This window comes from Acomys russatus, chromosome 6 (assembly GCF_903995435.1).
Source record: "Acomys russatus chromosome 6, mAcoRus1.1, whole genome shotgun sequence".
Classification (NCBI taxonomy): Eukaryota; Metazoa; Chordata; class Mammalia; order Rodentia; family Muridae; genus Acomys; species Acomys russatus.
This window is the reverse complement of record NC_067142.1, coordinates 73,080,288-73,101,382: the sequence shown is the minus strand read 5'-3', so window position 1 is coordinate 73,101,382 and position 21,095 is coordinate 73,080,288. Positions and strand designations below refer to the sequence as shown.

Below are 21,095 nucleotides of genomic sequence, written 5' to 3'. Positions count from 1 at the left end.
ACTACTATCCTCAGCCAAATTTTCAGTTGTCCTCAGGTCCATTCCTGTATTTTAGTTTATTTTTTTCAAGACAGGGTTTCTCCGTGTAGCCATGGCTGTCCTGGAACTTGCTTTGTAGACCAGGCTGTCCTCGAACTCACAGCAATCTGCCTGCCTTTGCAGGCTGTGGTTAAAGGCGTGCACCACCATGCCCGGCCCTCCCTGCTACTCAGATGCCCAAAGATTACAAGGCGGTGGTATAGAGTCTTTTATTCCTTTTCAGTAACATTTCACCGTTCTCTCACAGACACCTTTTCTTTCCTTATAACCTGTTGACTGATCCTGTTGGGTCAAGGAACTCCATGAAGAATGGATGCTCAGTTGATCTTTTTCACTTCTAGGCACCAGTTTGAAGGAGCCCATCTTTACATACACTAGTAGAGGTGTCAAAGGATGGGCTACATCTGTGTCCTAATTTATGTTTAGAATATTTATCAAAATATGTCAGTTTGTATCTATCCTGCTTCTGGCTGTTGTCTTTGGACCTTCTCCAGAACCCTTCCTGAGAAAACTGGCCTCTGAATCCCAAGCAGAAAAGGCATTTACTGCCTAGGAATTCTCTTTACCTTCTTAATTAATTTTTTTTTCCTTTTTGTTTTTGAAAAAGTGTTTCATTTAGCCCGGGTTGGTCTTGAACTCACTAGGCAGCTAAGAGATATCCCTACCAAACATGCTGCAAAGCTTTTCTTCTTTTTTTAATAATTAAAATCATGCAGAATTGGTACACAGAAACAGAAAAATATTCAAGCAGATCAACAAGGTGTGAGCAGAACAGTGGAGGTCACTTCTCCAAGGCCACTATGTTCCAACTGAAAGAGTTCCTCAGGACCTTGACAGAGTTGTCTATCTCCATCTTCCTGGTAGCCAAGGATGAAGTTGCCATTGGCAAGCCCAGAAAACCTTAACATTCCCAAGCAGCAATTCCATGCTTATAATTCTAACAGTGACCCTCAAGGTCTGTAGGAGGGAAGTGAGTTTGGCTTCCCCTATTCTCTGTGTGTCCTGTGCATGTGGGTGTGCATGTGTACATGTGTGTGTGCATGTGTGTGTATGTGTGTGTGTGACTGACTATAATAGCCACAATAATCACCTATAACTCCAAGACAAAGACATCACACATGGAGACACCTGTCAGTCATCCATCATTGTCCTCACCATTGCATTATTAGCTGATGACTGCCACACTCTGCGACTTGACACCAAAGAGCAACTGACCTAAATTTTAACTGGCTTAATCATTCCAAACACTGACAAACTACCAGCCTCAGCCGTTTGAAAAAAAAAATCACATTTCTAATACAATAATCTTGTCTAGAAGGAGTGGGGAAAAAACGATTACTAGTACGGGAGTTTTTCCAAATGCACTAAGTCACTTCAATAAACCGGAGTTGGTTCCACACTGTAAAATTCGGCAAAGTGCAATGTAGCTGAGGAAGCGATTGCTGTTCATCTGTCTCCACTGGGAATGTTTTTTTATAAACTCTGGAGACAAAGGTTTTAAATGATAAATGCTGCAGGACGTTTTCATCACTGCAGCTATGTGTCAGCTGTTCTCTTCTTTCAAAGAGCCAGAGGACAAGGAGGGCCTCTGTGAAATGCTGTCTCCCAGAGATGGCATGGCCATTACAGCCATGAACACAGAGCAGCTGTGGCTCCCTGCACAGGGCCTATACAAGACTAAGACGGTCCAAATTCAGGCATCAGTGTGGCGATGATTCAAGGCTCCATGCCATCCTGGGAGCTGTTGGCAGAGGACAGTGGCTGAGGAAGGGAGAGTCATCCTTTGCTCTCTTGCAAGAATGTGGCCACTGGTGGGCTTCCATGTCCTGGTGGATGGCTCTACACCCATGTACATATGGGCATCACTGACTAGACTTCATGGTTGTCAAAAAATGAAAGAGGGTATGATTTGGGGATGGGAATATGTTGGGGAGAAGAAAGGAGTTCAGTGGTAATGGTACACAAATATGGACATCTTTAACTATATACATGTATGAAATTCTTGAAAATAAGGAAAAAAGTTTGCATGTATATCTATGTGCCATTTGCATGTTTTATGCCCACAGAGGCCAGAAGAGGGTTGGAGTCCCTGGAACTGGAGTTACAGAGAGTCGTGAGGCATCATGAGGGAGCTGAAAATTGAGCCCCTGTCCTTTAGAAGAGCAGCCAGTCCTCTTAAACACAGAGCCATCGCGCCAGCCCCTAGTAAGGAAACATTTTTAAATACCTTCAAAATGAAAAGGATTCTAAAGAAGCTTTTTAAAGATGTGTTCTTAGATTAAGGGAAATTTGTCTGGAATTCCTTCATAATTAGTAAATATTTTAAATGTAAAGTCTGTTCTATCTATGCAGTCTAGTACGATGGCTTTGGGGGGACTTTTAAATAGTTATTTTTCATACTCCTTCCTCTTTTAGAAGTGGTAAAATACAGAAATATTTATTTATATCTCCCCAAGTCTAGACTCCCGTGGGCTCTGGCTATTTAGAGGCCACGTTTGGTGCTTTTAACCCCTGACACACATTCTTTTCTTTCATCTCTGTGAGTCCTGGTCACCCTTCTCTGGACATCTGGTGAATCTTGCTGATACTTCTGGGGCATACATGGACTCAGAATATGTAACTGAAAGGGGGAAAAAAAGAACCAGATAGGACCATGGTTCTGGACCTTTCTTTTACATGAGAGATCTTTCTTTATTGGTATGGAAATGAGCAGATGTCAGATAGCACTAGCCCGACCTGGAGCATTCCTGCTTACTCCAGGGAATTCCCTCAGGCTGATGTTTCGTGGGCTTTCCACAGTCAATTCAAAAGTTCCGTCACAGCTATCAGAATGATCTAGGTTAGCTCAGAAAAGGAGAGATTCATTCCTTGGCTTCTCTTTCTGGCTCAGTGCCTTGACTGTCTATAAAACAGGAAAGACACTCTTGCCACGACTCAGGAAATGTTTTCCATTTACACAGTGAAACAGAACAGCAAGTGGGGGGAGGGGAAAGGACAATCCTCGTCTAAGGTCCCAACACTCTCCCATAAGCCACTCCAGTTTTATCTGAGCACTTCCACTTAACCAATGCTAAAAGAGAAAGGACATAAACTGGCAAAAAGTCAACCAGAAGGCTTTCCGGCCTGACAGCAGGATCACACATCTTCTTGCTCGGGTGAGTTACTATTAAGAGAATGAGTTCAGAACAGAGTTGACACTCCCAGGGTCCTGAGACAATCAGCGACAGTCTGTTGTATGGCTGCATCTTCCTCTCTGGATCTCCTCTCTAGAATATTCATATTAGTACCATCACCATCTTTCGCTCTACACTTCCCGCCTCTGTCAACAGTATCACCACCAACCCCATCACCCAGATATGTCCAAGTCACATAATGGTCTAACATGAAGAACATATGTCCTCCAGTGGCCATACAACTTGTTTTACCCTGAAGGCCAGAAGCCCAGTCTTCCAGGGGCCACAAGACTCAGGTGGTAACTCTTGAAGCACCAGAGCCAGTCTTCAATTTGAGAGGTCAACCAGATGTCCCTGTAGGGACTGTCCAATACTTCATCACCTCTCCTCACTCAACCATCCCCAAAATAAACTGACAGGAACTCAACAGAGTTTGCTACCTGCGAAGGAGCACAGTGAGGGAAGGCACATAACAGCACAGTGATGAAGAAGTGAACTCATCAAATTAGAACCTGAAGGTGGGCAGCACCTTTCAACAAAACCCTCACATTCTATAAACCATAAATCTCAAGGACATTGTCTATTAGATAAATGTCAATTTTCTATCTTTCTCTGAAGAATGGAAGCACTTTTCAAACATTGCTGTGTGACATTCCAACAATCTGAATCACTGTTTTTTTTTTTTTTCTTCATTGCTGTGTTGTTGGGAACGTTAAAAATTGGATGAAATTCTAAAGAATTAATGAGAAGTGTTGAATTGAAAATGAGAAACTGACCTACTACTAAATTGTAAGATAAATTAGCGGTGCAAAAAGAATCAAGACCAAATCCCTTCTGAAGCAACATATGTCAGGACATACTTTTCTGCCTTTACTTCTGAATGACTGACTATGTAGAAGGCTTTTCATACCACCTAATACGGCTTAATACCCTATTTGTGAAAGTATTCCCCAAATACAGTTAAGTATCTTAAGTGAATTATGCAGATGATTTTTGCTAATTATCCCTCAAAAAAAACCCATGTCTTTATCTTTCCAGACTCTTGTTCTCTGGGACAAATTATATGTTGGGGTCACAAAGACATCCCTTGTTCTACTGAAACTTAACTCTTTCAGTACCTGCAGCTACAGAGGTTTCCACTCATGAATCACCACTCACACGTTGTGCTCCTAAATCTAGCACTAGGAAGAAGAAATGCCTCGTTTCCAATGGACAGGGCCCACCGTGCTTAGAGCATCAGAGACCGTGGCACTTGTTTGATTAAAACACTGCAAAGATTAAAGATGTTGTGGAAATTGCATCCAAGTAGAGGGTGACAATGTTTATCATGTACACACATCCCTAAAGTTATTGTTCCCAAAGACAGTCAGCAGGTAGTTAAACTTAAGGTGCCATATCTCACTTACTAGCAGAGTTGACCCAAAATGTCCTTATTCCTGGCTAAATCCTCCGTGCTTCCTTGTTCCTCACGCTATGTCTTCATGCAACTCTGGTAATTCTGTATGTTGTTCAAATGGGCCCTGGGTCAGTGCCCACCGCCGTGACTCACAACCCACCTCTCTATGCTCCTGGGTCAGGAGAGCACAGAGAGTTGGCACATCCAACACTGCATCTGGAGCCATCCCCCTCCCTCTACAATAGGACCAGTTTCAGAACATCACTTTTATTTCAGCCAATAAATACAACCAGCGCATATGTTGCACTGCCCCCTAAGCAGTGTGAAATGAACTTTCCAGGTGGCTTCAACAAAAACAAAGGCCCAGTCTATCCCACAACCCTGTAAATCACCCGAGCATGCAGCTAAGCTCCAACCTCTGTGTCTTCCTGTCCATGGTCCTTCACCTCTTCCCTTTTTAGGACAAGAGCTGGTGTTTCTTTACTTTTGCACAAGAGGGGTGTTCAAACGACAACACAAAGAACCCCTGTGAGCACGCGACCTCAGGAATGTTCTGAGACAAGTTTGGTGCCATGCGACTTATTAGGACTACAAGTGTCAGCTACTGTCACATCTCAAACACCAGGGTCTCTCAAATGCGTATCAATCAGGTCTCTGTCACCAGTTCTTTCCAACAGTCAACACATACGTGAATGCATGGTGGATTGTGGGTCCATCTGTGGACAAGAACAGCCTCCACACGGGCCTGCTGTCTCCCAGACTATACTTTGAACTGGGTGGGAAATTGGGAAATATTGATTAAAACACACACACACACACACACACACACACACACACACACACAAATAAAATAAGTATGTGATTAGGAAAATGTGTTAAACCAGGACAGTGTAGCATGCAAGGCTGAGAAATGCCCCTCACCCTGAGATTTACTCTTGGGGTGTCCTGGATGATTAACGGTGGGACTACAAGAATGTCAAACTGACAATAGCCCAGAGTTAATTATTCTTGAGATAAGTTCTAGATTTATAAAACCAATTCTCCTGGTGGTGATTTTTCACATTTTAAATTTTACAGCAGCCTGTGGGTGACTGTGTATTGAACCGTGTGTGTGTGTGTGTGTGTGTGTGTGTGTGTGTGTGTGTGTGTGTTTGTGTGTGTGTGTGTGTGTGTGTGCGCGCGCGCGCAGATAAGGCAAACAGATACAGTTACTCTTAAATTCTGCTATTCACAAATCACAATATTTCATTTCAAAAGTCACAGAAAAATAAACCAGAAAATGCCATTGTACAGTGTTGGCAACCCCACAGACATTCACTGTTTTCTTGATGTTTCTCTCTAACCACTGATTTAAAACTCTTTGAAGTGGAAGAGTAAATACTATCATGTGATAGTACTTGGACCCAACTGTGCAAATACAACTGCATTGTGTTCCGCTCTGGGGGGCTCCCGGTAGGTCACACCTTGAAGACAGGGTTGCTATGGAGGAACCAATGTGCTTATTAAATAAGCCCAGGGACAGGTCAGGATGTAGCTCAGCTCTAACGTCGAGCCACCTCTTAATCCTCCTCACGTAGACACATGGAGTGTTAAGGAGAAAATGCTGGGTTTGGATAATGTGTTTCTGTGATAGAGAGAAGGTGGGGCTACAAATAAACCCTGGGAACCCGCAACTCCCAGCAGCTGGTTGTTACTGCCCCCTTTAGCATGCTGTCGCAGGATGGATCACAGAGTGGGTAGGGAGAACAGTAGGGCAAACCCGCTGGCGGGGGACGGGAAGCAGGGGAGAGTCTCCTCCTGCACCTGGAGGCCCGGTGCTGAGCTAGCGGCCTTAAACCCGAGCGCCCCAAGGCAGCATCCTAAAGTGGGGCGCAGTTCACGGCAGAGCACCCCGCGGTGGCTCACCTTGCCCGGGAGGGGTCCCGGCAGCAGCAGCTTGAGAGCCTGCCTCTTCAGCTCCACCAAGCGGGCGTTGCAGTTTTCGCACCAGACACCGCGGTCGGAGCCGGGGGAGGAGCCGCCGCCGCTGCCCGAACCCGGGGAGCCGGTGCCGAAGCCCGGCGAGCCGCCCAGGGAGCCCGGCGAGCTGGTACCGATGCCCGGGGACGCGGGACCCGGAGAGCCGGTGAAGGAGCTCGGGGACGAGGTGCCGGAACCTGGGGACGGGGTGCCCGACGAGCCGAGAGCAGAGCCCGCGCCCTCGGGGGTGGGTCGGCTCCCGGCGCGCGACTCCTCGTACGCCTTGCGGTACCAGCTCTCCGGAGAGAAGGGCGCGGCGGGCTTGGTAGGCGAGCACACTTCGTTCACCTGCGGGAGAGACGCGGCGTTAGGCCCTGTAGGGCCACCGGTTCCCCGCGCTACGGAGCGCTGGGGGAGCACCGTCCTGCCCACACTGCTGAGAACCTACCCTCCGTCTATCTCCATCCCTCAAGTGGCCTGTCCTTAAGCAAGTCCTGTTCCACCCACCCTCGCCAGAATGACCACGCGCAGGTCCCCTTCCATTCCTCCTGGGGTCAGCTGAACGGTTTGCGGGGTGTGGACGTCCTGCGGCTTCTGAGAGAACACCCAGAAATCCAGCGCCCCGCTCTTTTCAAACCCGGTACCCACTTCCAGCAAGAGCCTAGGTACACGATCCTAGAACACCCTATCCCAAGGGTAGGTGACTGTGACTTCTGAGTGTTTACTCATTCAGGGTACAGTCCTCTGGGTCCCGCGGGTAAAAGAAAGGGGCTCCCATCTCCGGGGCAGAAAGCCGAGGGAACCGCAGAGGAATTCCTGGAAAACGCTCCCCTTTGGTTTAACTCTGCCTGCAAGTCCCAGAATACTGCAAAAGTTAAGGGGAAGGGAAAGGGAGGAACCCAGGACCGAAGACATTCCCGGAGTCAGGAGAGCTGCAGACCCGCCTCCACGCACCGACAGCTCGGTCGGCCCGGGAGACGCCGGTGCACTGAGAGATGGGGGTCGTGCGCCCGTTGCCGGTTCCAGGGAAGCGGAAGATGGGACCCTGGGAACGCATCTCCGCGTGGACGCCGCCACAACTTACCCCGTATTTCTTGCCTCTGGTGGAGACCGCAAGCCTCTCTTTATTCGCAGCTACCGAATTCATGGTGGCTCTTCCAGAGGAAAGGGTCTAAATGTTCCCACAAGGCTACATTCAAAAGGCCTGCCAACCCAGAAGGCGTCCTTCCTCGTGGTAGGGGTTGGTCCTCAAGTCAAGATTTCTTAATAGGGGGTTGGGAAGAATAAAAGCAAATGAACCCCAGAAGTGATAGCACCAATTTGCAGGAAGGGTTGGAGCGGCTGGTGGTTCTCAAATAATAGGTTTCCTCATCTCTCTGCCTCCTGCAGCCAGGCGTCCTCTCTTGGCGGTCACATTCAGATCGCTGGCATTTTCCTCCGCCCGGCCAGCGCGTTCTCCTCCAGCGGGGCCGAGAGGGAAGAGGACGGCGAGGAAGCAGGGCGGCTGCAGGGAAGGTGGGCGAGCCCTCGCCGAGCCGAGCTGGCGGTGGGAACTTGCCTCCTTCCCCGAGCTCTCTAACTGAGTTCAAAGAAATTCTCCCAAAATATAAGGATCCAGACTCGGGGAGGAGCCTCGGCGTGTCGCCGAGCCAATATGCGCCGGCCCGTTTTCTCCTGACAGTTGCGCGCAGGGCAGGGAGAGGGCGGTTGTGCGCGGCCGGAGAGCAGCCCGCGGTCAGGACGCGTGTGTGCGCCCGGGCGCAGCGCGGAGCCTAGGGAACCGCCGCCCCGCCGCCTCGGAGCCCGCCCGGCCGCCGCCGCCTCGCCCGCCGCGATCCATTTACCGCCCGGTGCTCGGGCCTGGCATCGCCAGGCGCAGCCGGGGCGGGGGTGGGGTCGTAAATCTGGCTCGGGGCGGGGAAGTTGCTGACGAGGGGCCCGAAGCCGGGGGCTCCGGTGTTATCCAGAACGCAAGCCTGCAGCTCCGAGCCGGCCTAGCTGCGCGGAAACGCGGCGCCCTGGCCTCCCCGCCCCCTTCCCTCCTGGGAGCTAGTCTCCTCCTGGCAAGGCGTGCAGGTCTGCCTTTGAAACGCCGTGCAAATGGATTGAGTCACAAACAAGTCCGCAAACAGGCCGGGGCCAACCCCCCGCCCTTTGTTCTCCAAGACCAGCTAGGAAAACCTTTCCTTGATTAGCCCTCCTAGCCCCAGCTGGCTAGGGGGGTCCCTCCTCCTGTGGACCCAGGTCTGTGTACCCGGAGTCTACAGCCCCCGCCTACCCACCAGCCCAAGCCCCTGTTAATGGTAGGGAAACCTCCCGAGACCAGCACAGGAGAGCCAGGGACCCAGCACGCAGCTGCCGGCCTGGGGAAACTGAGGGATTGGCCGCGCCGCACACCTGCGGTAGGACTGCGCGGGCCTGGAGAGGGGGTGTGGCGCTAGCTGTACGAGCCTCTGGGTCGGGGATTGGTCCCCTCGCCCCCTTGCACATTTGCCTGCCAGAGCCCGGACCTGTGGGATCTCCAGAGCACCCAGCTGTCGTCCGCTATCTGATTCCCACCCCCCACCCGGCTCAGCGCACCGGAGCTCAGGAAGCTCGCGTGTGCCGGGCTCCACACGTGGCTGCTCCGGGGTGTCATTTTTCATTTCCCGAGAGGACATTTCTTCTGGTGAGCCGGCAGGTCTATTTTGTTGTGACCTTTAATTAACACCCCGCGAGACGCCTCCTGCAGGACCAGCCGGGCGCGGAGATCACGTGTGGTGTAATGGCATCTCGGCACCCCGGAAAGACCTGGCCTAGGGCTAGGCGCGGGCAAGAGAACATTTCGGGCTTCCCTAGTCGCTGTCTTCCTTCTGAGACATGCATGAGGAAGGAAGGGGCAGAAAACTATTATTGAGGTGCTGAAACCCGGGGGCAACGCCCCCATCCTTGTCTTCCTGTCGGAACCTTTGGTGCCACCCCCAGCCCAGCGCCCTCTGCAGCCTGTGCACCCGGGATATTTCACAGACTCCAAAGCGAGGCAAGAAGGTTAAAATAAAGATGTTGAGAAGACTGTGGAAGTTTCCATTACGTTCATACTTCCATTTCAACGCGATCATATCTGCCGAGGACCTTAGGGGGACAGGTAGCCTCCAGGCAGCAAGTGCGGGCTACAGCCGCATCTGTATTCTGCCGGGGTGCTGCGGAAAATATCGTCGCCATTAGCTACGCTTGGCTTATCAGCCCCAAAGCAGCATGTGGCCAGGTGAAATGGACGAGCCCATGAAGCCCGGAGTGGGAAAGGTGGGGTGTCGAAGAGGAGAGGCATCGCGGAGCTGCGCGATTCGCCCTGAAGAATAATGAGCCCGGAGAGCTGATGTGCATCCCAAAATATCTGCGGTCCACTGAGCGTTTGATGGGCTCGGAGCGCCCTCTGTTGGTAAAATTTTACAGCGGGAGGCTCCTCAAGAGAATTGACGTTAAAATCCACATACAGTAAAATGCATAACATTCATGTGTAAAATTCCATGAGTTTCTATAAATAAATATGTATGTATATATGTGTACATATATGAAATCTTGTATAGTCTACTACCAAATTAAGATGTAAATTATCCTCACTGAAAAAAGCCCCCTCCCTCCGTCCCAGGCAGCTTCCACCCGCCCCCATTAACAACTAGCAAAATCTGTTTCAACTTCATCACCACACATCAGTTTTGACTGATCTTGATTTTTTTTTTTTTTTTTTTTTTTTGTCTACGGAATCCGTATGCCTTTTGTGTTTAGCTTAACATGGGTTAGGGGTTTCCTGTTACTGTTTGCATGGGTCTGTTTCCTATTTTGCCGTCTTGCATTCCTCCCTCCCACTTGCCTTTCTTGCTAATTGAATAATGTCTTCATATTCTCTCGTCCTTTGACGGGGTTTCCAGCACTAATGGCTCTCAGATGAATCTTTGACTTAGAATGGGCTGTTCTGAGATAACATCGCAGACTTCACTAAAATGTACACTTTCAGCAAGCCCAATTCCATTTTGCTCTGTCCTTTGAGCTAATGATTTAAATCTACACGTTAAAAAAAATCCACAATATGATCATTTAACTTATGTTTTAAACAATCTGTGTTTCTGAGGAACTAGGAAAAATATGTTCTTGCTAATGTATTTACCCAGTTTATTGCATGTCTGAATTCTTTTTTTCCACTCTGTAAAAACAACATTCCAATTGAATTCTTTTCTTTCAGCTTAAAGAACTTCCTTTAGCCTTCCTTCCTTCCTTCCTTCGGTCCTTCCTTTCTTAAAAGATTTATTTGTTTTCCTATTATGTGTATAAGTGTTGGCTGTGAGAGTGTGTGTGTGTGTGTGTGTGTGTGTGTGTGTGTGTGTGTGTGTGTGTGTGCATGTGCGCACGTTGCAGATTGTGAGCTACCACATGGTGCTGGGAACTGAACCCAGGTCCTCTCCAAGAGCGGCCAGTGCTCATAACCTCTGACTCATCTCTTTAGCATCTCTTGTAGACTCCTGGGAGCAGATTCTCTCAGCTTCTGCTGGCCTGCTTTACTCTGTATTTAAGGACTAACTAGCTGGATGTAGACTTCTCAGTTGCGGCTGCTTCTCAAATGCTCTCTCTGCCCTCTTCCTTCTGGCTAGAGGTCAACTGCCATTGTCATGAATAGTTGTGTGTTCCTTTTTCCCCTGGGTTCTTTGAAGATTTTCTTTATATTTTACTTTCTCGGGAGTTTGACTAAGACGCTCCAGGATGTGGAACTGGGTTCATCCAGCTTACAAGTGCTGAATTTCTAGGACCTGAAAGTTTGTGTTAGCTACTGTTCTGTTGCTGTGATAAGATGCCCTGACAAAAGCAACTTCAGAAGGAAAGGGGATCATTTGGACTTATAGTTTCAAAGTCCATCACCATGGGGAAGGCATGGCAACCGGCAGGGAAGACCTGGTGGCCTGAAACTAACAGATCACATTACATTCACATACAGGAAGGAGAGAGAGAGAGAGAGAGAGAGAGAGAGAGAGAGAGAGAGAGAGAGAGAGGAGTGAGCCCAGGCTATAACTCTCAAAGCCACCCCCTGCCCCCATGTTCTTCCTCCACCTTGCAAGGCTGTACCTCCTAAAGGTGCAACCTTCTATAACCTTCCCAAACAGGTGCAGCACCTGGGGAGCAAGTGTTTAAACACATGAATCTATGGGGGACATTTCTCATTCAGTTGACGTATAAAATTTTCACCAAATTTGGGACATTTTCAGCTACTACCTATTCTGCTCCCGTTCTGTATCTCTCCGTCCTTGTGGGATGTGTGTGTTGTCATCAGGCTCCTTAGTCATGACACATGGGTCACTGGCCACTTTAGGCATACTACCCCTTTCTCAGGTCCGTCACCTCAATTGTTCCCTTACTAAGTTCACTAGCTCTTGCTTCTGCTGGTTAGTCATGCTGGTGAACATTGTGTGTGTGTGTGTGTGTGTGTGTGTGTGTGTGTGTGTGTGTGTGTGTGTCTGTGTCTGTGTGTGTGTGTCTGTGTCTGTGTCTGTGTGTCTGTGTGTGTTTGTGCCTGTCCGTGTGTCTGTGTGTGTGTGTCTGTGTGTGTTAGTGTGTGTCCGTGTGTGTGTGTGTCCGTGTATGTGTGTTTGTGTGTCTGTGTGTGTCTGTGTGCGTGTGTGTCTATGTTCATCTGTGTATGTCTTTGTGTATTACATTTCATTTCAATTCTTTAACATAGGATAATTCCATGTTTCCACTCCTTTGTTGGGGTAGTTCTGTTTAATTACTCCCTTACACCTAACAAAAATATCTCTTGGTCCTGATGCTTGTTCTTCATATGTAAGATGCAGCCCCTCTGGGGTTTCAACAGAAAGTCCTACAAGTTTTCCAAGCAGTCTGAACTTGGGACTGAGCTCAGCTGCCCTGTCGCAGGTAAAAGCACTGCTCAGCTCTCTCACCGTCTGCATGCTGCTTTTCCAGGACTTCTTGGAGACCTTCTCTGTCTCAAAATCCAAGGATGCCAGTAGGAGGAAATGTAATACAGTCTTTAAGGTAGCCTTCTTGTGGCTGCCTCTGAGCTAGGATTTCCTTGCTCCCTTTCCATACACCCACAACCCCGAACACCAGCAGCTACAATCTCAAACCAAGAGGAGCAAAGGCCCTGGACTCATCAGAACCTTCCTCTCTGGGGCTGCTGAGTGTCCCAATAGCTGCCTGTTCTTCACCATTGGGAGGGGCGGGGGGGCTTTGAATTGGTTTGTTGTTGATATTCTTGTCCATTTTATCATCATTTTTGTTGGAAAGTTTGATTTTATATATAAGGTACTTGCTCCCTAATTCTACTGTGAATACCTTGAGCCTCTAGAATTCTCTTCCCCCCTGGTGAAACCCAAGGCCTCACACACACTGGACAAATGCTCCACCACTGAGCCACGCCCCAGCTGAGGCCATTACACGGTTTCAAGGGGAGACTAACTACAGTTTTATTTCTCTTAAACTGAAAAATTCCAAAGACACAACCAAACCTTTGCAAAGAGAGATAGTGGAGTCGATGGAATGTGCCCCATTTCTTCACATTTAAGGAGGTTGATGATATTTCTTCAAGATTTAACTTATTTTGAATTACCTTTATTTTAGGAATGAAAAGAAATCACATATAGACTTGAAACAGTCCAACCCTCTATGAACAGTAGTTAATTGATTCCTTCCATACCTTTGGGTGAGAAACAGGGTCTCTGGTCCCTCTAATGGCCACAACACACAAAAGAAAAAAATCCAAGTCCACTATCTGAGTAAGTATGAAATTTGTAATCCTTCCTTGTTACTTAATTATTAAGTGCACATAACTTCTTCAGGAATGCTTCATGGGGCTTTCATATTTCAGAACATTCAATTTAGCTTCTCCTTTGTTTATATCTCAGAGATGAATGGCTCATAAAATTTATAGCCAAAATATATTATGTCATTGTGTTTTGGAAAGCCTAAAAGCACAAGTCAGAAATAAAAGGCCCAAATCAGCCTGGCAATTCCTAATTGCTACACAGAATACAGAAAATAGCAGATTCCATCCTTTTTAATATCTTTCCTTTGAACTAATTTCCATAGCAGTCCAGGCAGCAACATGCCAACAGAGCCGGCAGAGTGCGAGTGCCAGAGGCGGCTGGGTTTCTCCTTGAAAGATAATTAAAGCAGCTTACACTGTCCATGTGGCATCTTGATGAATATGCAGACAATATTTGCATATGATCTGCTGGTGTTCTGGGACCATATGATCACGTGTGTGGGCTGCCAAGCTGATAATTTTAATTTGTGTTTGGTCACTACTGTAGTGGAAGGGAAGAGTCATTGTCCTGTGAGCCTAAGAAGGCTGTCCACTCCTAAAATATTGTTTCAATAATAAATTATCTTATGCATAGAAATTCCTTTTGTGCTAAATTCCAAATCTCTTTCTTCCCCCCATGCTGCAGACGGAAACTAGGTCTGCCCAGTTAAGCAAGTGTCCTACCGCTGATCTGTACTCCCAGCCCAATTCCAAGCCTCAAATTGTCAACTCTGAAGATCAAGGTGGAGAGAAGGAAGGTGTAAACAAATGCTCTGTGGCTAGAGTGGTCTTTTTCGTGGTCCGACAAAGAGCTGCCCATCTAAAAGAGTAACGGACAGTGGGACGGTGAGGGGCAGCCTGCCAACCTCAGGATCTGACAGCCCTGGGCTGTATCACTGAGGAGCACATTAAACATGCTTATAGTGTCTGCATTTGGAGGCGAAGGTGGGAGGATCACAGTTCAGTGTTAGCCTTGGATACATAGTGAGGCTCAGGCCATGTTAGAAGGAAGCAGAAGTGACAGAGAGGGAGGGAGAGAGGGAGGGAGAGAGGATAAAGAAAAAGAAAGGCTGTAGAAGTTCAAGATACAAATCAAATAAATGGACTATACAGCTGACAGGCCAGAACACCCTCCTTTGGGACAAACCTGGAAACATTTTCATTTAAGATACAGGACATTAAGCTGGGTGAGGTGGCACATGTCTTTAATCCCAGCACTTGGGAGGCAGAGGCAGAGGCAGGCAGATCTCTGTGAGTTCAAGGCCAGCCTGATCTACAAAGCAAGCCTAGGACAGCCAAGACTACACAGAGAAACCTTGTCTTGGCTGGTCTGAAGGTAGTGAGTTATCACAATTGATTGTTCACAGTCAGTTACAGATTGAACTCCTGTTCTACACTTTCCCCCCCTTCTCACTACTGCACTTGACTAGTCTAAAAAAGAAAAAAGATACAGGACATTGGGCTAGAGAGATGGCTTGGTGGTTAAGAACACTGGCTGTTCTTGCAGAGGAGCTGGGTACAATTCCAAGTACCCACATGGTAGCTCACAACCATCTGTAACTCCAGTCCTAGGGGATCCAACACCCTCTTGTGGACTCTGAGGGCACTACACTTACACACACACAGAGAGAGAGAGAGAGAGAGAGAGAGAGAGAGAGAGAGAGAGAGAGAGAGACAGAGACAGAGACAGAGAAAGACAGAGAGAGAGAGAGAGAGAGAGAGAGAGAGAGAGAGAGAGAGAGAGAGAGACTTAAAATATTTTTTATTTAAAAATGTAATTTTATCATCAACCAAAGAGCACGCATAGGGCCCTAGACGCCCTACACATATGTAGCACATGTGCAGCATGGTCATCATGTGTCCCCTAACAATTGGAGTAGGGGCTGTCTCTGACTCTGTTGCCTGCCACTGGATTCCTTCCCCTTAGCTGGGCTGCCTTGTCAGGCCCCAGTGAGAGGGGATGTGCTTAGTCCTGCTGTGACTTGAGGTGCCTGGGCGTGTTGATACCTCTTGGGAGTCTCCTTTTCTCTGAGAAAGAAGGAGGGAGGGGTTGTGAAGGCAGAACTGGGAGGAGAGGAGGGAGAGGGCTAGGATCAGGCTGTAAAGAGATTAAATTAATAAATAAATGGAAAAAACTACAGGACATCAGAGGAAGTGACATTCCTAATGGAGGGGTCATGAAAAGCTCACGGGGATGGTGGCTTTGAGCTGGGCCTTGTAATGCACAGGGGTCAGGCACAATGGCACACCTCTGTAATCCCAGCACTTGGGGAGGCAGAGGCAGGTCGATCTCTGTAAGTTCGAGCCTGGTCTACAAAGCAAGTCCAGGACAGCCAAGGCTACACAGAGAAACCTTGTCTCAAAAAAAACAAAAAACAAAAAACAAAAAACAGAAAGAAAGAAAGAAAACAAAAAAGCACAGGGAAAACATCAGACAAGAAATCAACACTCAGAAGAAAATGAAAGGGAGACCCCACTGAGCCACAGGCTGCTGCTGGTGGTGGTGGTGGTGCTGCTGCTGCTGGTGGTGGTGGTGCTGCTGCTGCTGGTGGTGCTGCTGCTGGTGGTGGTGCTGCTGCTGGTGGTGGTGCTGCTGGTGGTGGTGGTGCTGCTGGTGGTGGTGGTGGTGCTGGTGGTGGTGGTGGTGCTGCTGCTGGTGGTGGTGCTGCTGCTGGTGGTGGTGCTGCTGCTGGTGGTGGTGCTGCTGGTGGTGGTGGTGGTGGTGCTGGTGGTGGTGGTGGTGGTGCTGCTGCTGCTGGTGGTGCTGCTGCTGCTGCTGCTGCTGCTGCTGCTGCTGTTTTAAATGAGATGGGAGAGAAGAGAAGGAACACAAACAAGGGGCAATTTAAGAGCTATCAGCACGCCACCAGATGAAGAGCTGAGGGGAGGGGCCTGCAGGAGTCTGAATGATTTCCAGATACTTAAGATGAGTAACAAAGATGAAAACGGCAGAGGGAGGAGGCTGTGTGTCTCATTTAGAAAAGATAATAATAGTCCAGATGCTCGTTCCTCTGAAGGAAAAGTGTCAGAACTGACCTGTGTGGCTATTTCATGGACTCCACTACCCAGCCCCAGTCCCACGAATGCTATCTTCACAGGGACTTTGAGACTGTGACCCCACCCCCACCTCTGGGAAGGGTGTCAAGACATTGGCTGGCTTCTGGAAAGAATATAAGAGTCCTTTTTTAAAAAACTGAGAATATGTGATTAATTAAAAAGTTATTTATGAGAAATTGCAGCATAAGCTCATTACGGCCAGAAGGAGGGGCAGCTGTCTCCACCTCGACCACATGAGTCTGAGCAGGTGTGAGAGTGGCAGATCAGGCTGTGGGAATGAGAGCCAGGAGAGACTGAGACACAGCTTCCAGAGCCACGAGCCACTTGTGGGCCTGTTAGGGACCTAGAGGGACTTGTAGGGAGTGTGGGAGCCCAGGAATTGCTCCAAGAAGGGCTTAGGATCAAGGCCAGTGTTTCTAAACAGTACTGGTGTTGCTCACACCCTTTATTGTGTGCTCCCTGAACCAAGAACCAGCATAAGTGGGGCCTCTGGTACCTATCACTATGGCAGACATATCTATTGTCACTTCCCACTTATCTGAGAGTCACATCTGCCATGACATTGCCACCAACCAGAAAGTCTTCTGTATTCAAACTGTACTGGAAAATCAGCAGTCCTGATCAACTTCCCTATGGCCCATTCAACCCATGAATTTAAAATGTGTGTGTAAGAGACAGGTGGATCTCTGTGAGTTCGAGGCCAGCCTGGTCTACAAATGAGTTCAGGACATCCAGGGCTGTACAGAGAAACTCTGTCTGGAAAAAAAAAAAAGTATGTAGAGATGAATAGATGGACAGATGGATGGACAGTTGGATGGGTGAGTGGGTGAGTGGACAGTTATGATGGATGGTTGCATGGATGGATAGATGGGTGGATAGAGTAAGGGAGGGAGGGAGAAACATATGGACAGAAAGAGTCAATGATTGCTGTATGTATGGATGCATAAGAGACATCCAGTTGGGGAAAAAAGAAATAGAATAACTTGATGCTCCTGGGTTGGGGAACAGTAGCAATTCTTACAAGTTTCTTTCTTTTCACATTTATTTATTCGGACTGTGTATGCACACACATGTGTATGTGCATGTGTGAGTGTGTTTGTACATGTGTGTATGTATCTTTGCATGTGAGAGTATTCATGTGTGTGTTCATGCGTGTGTGTATGTGCGTATGTGTTTATGTTCACAGAGGTGTAATGTGTTGTAAAGTGCATGCTGGCCCATCGTGCAGTTTCTTTAAGAAGGCTGAGGTGGATCAAGTTCTAATCCTTACTACTTTTCTAATATTAAAAAGTTCACAGGAAGGGTGGGGCCTGCCTTTAATACTAGCACTTGGGAGTTAGAGGCAGAAAGATGTCTTCAAACACAAGGCCAGCCTGGTCTACATAGCCAGGCCATCCAAGATTATGTAGTTAGACTCTGTCTCGAGGAAAAAAATTCACAAGATTTAAATGTAAAAATCCATTTAAAAACAATAGCATAAATAAGTATCAGGAAGTTTAGAAGTTATGGTTTCCACAGCAACATCATATGGCCACCGAACTACTATTAAATAAATGAAATTAAGCATTTATATTACCCTTGACGTTCAGCCATATGCCAGGCAATCACTTTATTGGTTTATAATTTCTTGCAGCCACCTGTGAGGGAGGAAACATTCCCATTTCCACACTGAGGATCCCAGGAGAATCATGGTCCTGCTGTGTGCTTGCCAGGCAACGGAGTCTCTGGGGAACAGCAGGCAGCAGGGCGAGATGTCACAGAGTCACTGCTAAATGTTTCCTGGGTCCTGCTGCTGAGATCAGGCCCAGCTGAAGAGGGCATGGGAAGAAATCCCCGTGGCCTCCATTCAGTTGTGTTCTCCTGAGGCCAAGGTCATGCCTGCACAGAACATGAACTGAGAAGAGAAGGCAGCAGAAGAAAGAGGAGTAGAGAGGAGATGGGAAAGGGGACCGATGGCGATGGAGGAGAGGGGTCAGAGAAGAGGACAACCCCAGGTGTTAGAAGAACAAGGCGCGATAAGTACCCGGGTCCTGCAGCAAAGGAGCCATACCTAGCAGCTGGGCACCTTCCCATGGCTTCACTTTTGGCGGCTACAAGACTTCCTAGAAGCTAATGAGACTTACTTTGGTAAAGCTTTCCTGTGCTAAATTGGAGGGGATCTCTGCTGAGATGAACAAGATGCATGGATTCAAAGCAGGAGCTCGAACACGGGGCCTGAGGCAGAAGAAGCCTGCAGCCAGCACTGGTTCTGGGCTTAGCTGGCACTTCTCTCTCTCTCTCTCTCTTTCTCTCTCTCTCTCTCTCTCTCTCTCTCTCTCTCTCTCTCTCTTATTATTCTTTTTGTGACTGGGAAGTCCCCTCACTGTATCTATCACCGAGGGTAGCCCTGAAATACTGGGCCCAAGCGATCCTCCTGACTCACCCTTCTAGGGCTCTGGAATCATAGGTGTGCCCCAGGACCTACTTTTAGTTGTCATCTTTCTAAATGATCTTTAAGAAGAAATAAAGAGCAGCACCCGAGAAGCAGAGACAAGGCAGGCAGGTGGAGAGGTGTGACACCACCCCCTCAGTGTGAATGTAAGTGTGAAAACAGAGAACCCCAAAGGATGAGGAAGCCAGAGCAGGAAGGTAGGCCAGAGCGCCATACCTCCCACGTCTAAGCTTTGGTTTTAAACTCTTCATCTTCTAGCAGGCATTTAGAAAGTGGCTTTCCCTAGAAATAAACAAAAAGCAATAGGGTTGGGCCATCAACATGGCTCAGTAGGTAAAGGCACTTTGCCGCCAAGCCTGACAACCTAGATTTGATCCCAGGGCCACAAGGTAGGTTGTCCTCTGGCCTCCACACAAGTGTGGGGGCGGGGAGGGGATGTGTGTCTATGCATACAAACACAGATAAATAAATTAATTAATTAATTAATATAAGGCCATTTTAAAAATTAAATAATAGGCTAAGAGTTATTATAAGCTGTTGCTCCTTCAAGGCAAGCCCACTTCCTAGAAGATGCTTTTCCCAGCTCATTCCAAACCAGTCTTGTCCATCACTCTGGGTCTGTATTCAGTGTCCCCCTAATCCCTAACATGAAGCCCACATGGCTGTTCACACATCCACGTAATAGCCCTTTTTCTCTACTAACTATGTTGCTTCTTTAAAAATGACAACAGGCTGGAGAGATGGGTCAGAAGTTGAGAGCACTGACTCCTCTTCCAGGGGACCAGGTTCAATTCCCAGCACCCACATGGCAGCTCATTACTGCCTGAAACTCCAAGATCTGACACCCTGTGACAGACATACATACAAGCAAAACATTAATGCATGTAAAAGGAAAAAAATTATATAAAATTGTCAGCAGCCACTATACAATACTAAGGTGCACAGTGATTGTGAATTAGAATGCTCCAACTTTAAAGTTAATGTGTCTATTTAGTGGCTACACATCTCATGCATGAGACCACGTGTTCCCTTGCCAGTGGCCATCTTAATGACCTTTTACATCTCGAGCACTCATTGTGTGGGTCTTGTTTGGTGTATGTGGAGTGAGACTGCATTTCATAATTCAGACTTCTGAAAGGGGAAAGCAGTGGAGGCATAACTCAAGGTCTCATGTATGCCAGGCAAGAATTCCACCACTGGGTCATACTCTCAACCAATGAAAGACTTTGTTTTGTTTTGTTTTGTTTTCTGTGAAATAGCTTAGCTGAAACTTAACCTAGAGCACTACATTCTGATCTGAACGTTGGGTACAGTCCAATAGTAACTTCAGGCTGTGATCACAGGAACTTATAAAACTTAGAGAGATGGCTTAGAAGTAAAGAATGGGGCGGACTTCACTTACCAGGAAACTGGGACAGAGGGGAGGGCATCCTATTGGGACTCTAATAGAGACGTCTAATGAGAGACGCATGGGAGAATAGCAAAATAAAAGGATCCAGAGGGTCCTAGAAATCTACAAGTAGAACAATATGATAGGCAGATTTGGGCCCAGGGGTCCCGCTCAAACTAAGGCACCAGCCAAGGACAATACAGGAGGTAAACTTTAAACCCCTACCCAGATCTAGGCAATGGTCAGAATATTCTCCACAGTTGAGGGGAGAGTGGGATATGACTTTCTCACGTACTATGGTGCCTCACATTTGACCATGTCCCCTGGAGGGGGAGACCTGGTGGCACTCAGAGGAAGGACAGCAGGTAGCCAAGAAGAGACTTGATACCCTATGAGCATATACAGGGGGAGGTAATCCCCCTCAGGCACAGTCATAGGGGAGGGGAATAATAGGAAAATGGGGGGGGGAGGAATGGGAGGATACAAGGGATGGGATAAACATTGAGATGTAACAAGAATAAATTAATAAAAAAAATTTCAAAAAAAAAAAAAAAAAGAATGGGGCGGACGACTCAGTAAGACGCTTGCCATGTGACATAAGGATTGTGTTTAACTCCAGAGCCCGTATCAGAAATCCAGGCCTGGGGGGCATGTGCTTATAATCCCAGCTCTGGGGCAGCAAAGAGGGACAGATCTGTGTGTCCCAGCAAGCCAGCCTAGTCTAGTAGGCAAGCCTCAAGTTGAAGAAAGACCCTGTCTCAATGAAACAAAGTGGTGGTGGGGGAGGGGGGCTCCTGAGCGTGACCATCTGGTGTCCACAGACGCATGTGTGCTCACACAGAAAATAAAGACTAACGCAC

At 47.8% G+C, this 21,095-nt stretch overlaps 1 protein-coding gene across 1 annotated transcript in view; it reads right to left on the bottom strand.

Moving 5' to 3' along the window:
- Positions 1-7,840, bottom strand: part of Kif26b (kinesin family member 26B) — a 405,568-nt gene extending 397,728 nt beyond the window's left edge. Inside the window, exons 1-2 of the mRNA XM_051147982.1 lie at positions 7,652-7,840; positions 6,514-6,915 (exon numbers count right to left, since the gene is read on the bottom strand). Of these exons, the coding sequence (XP_051003939.1) occupies positions 6,514-6,915; positions 7,652-7,714 (465 nt within the window). The 5' untranslated portion in view covers positions 7,715-7,840. The remainder of the gene's footprint in view (positions 1-6,513; positions 6,916-7,651) is intronic.
- Between the last annotated feature and the right edge of the window lie 13,255 nt (positions 7,841-21,095).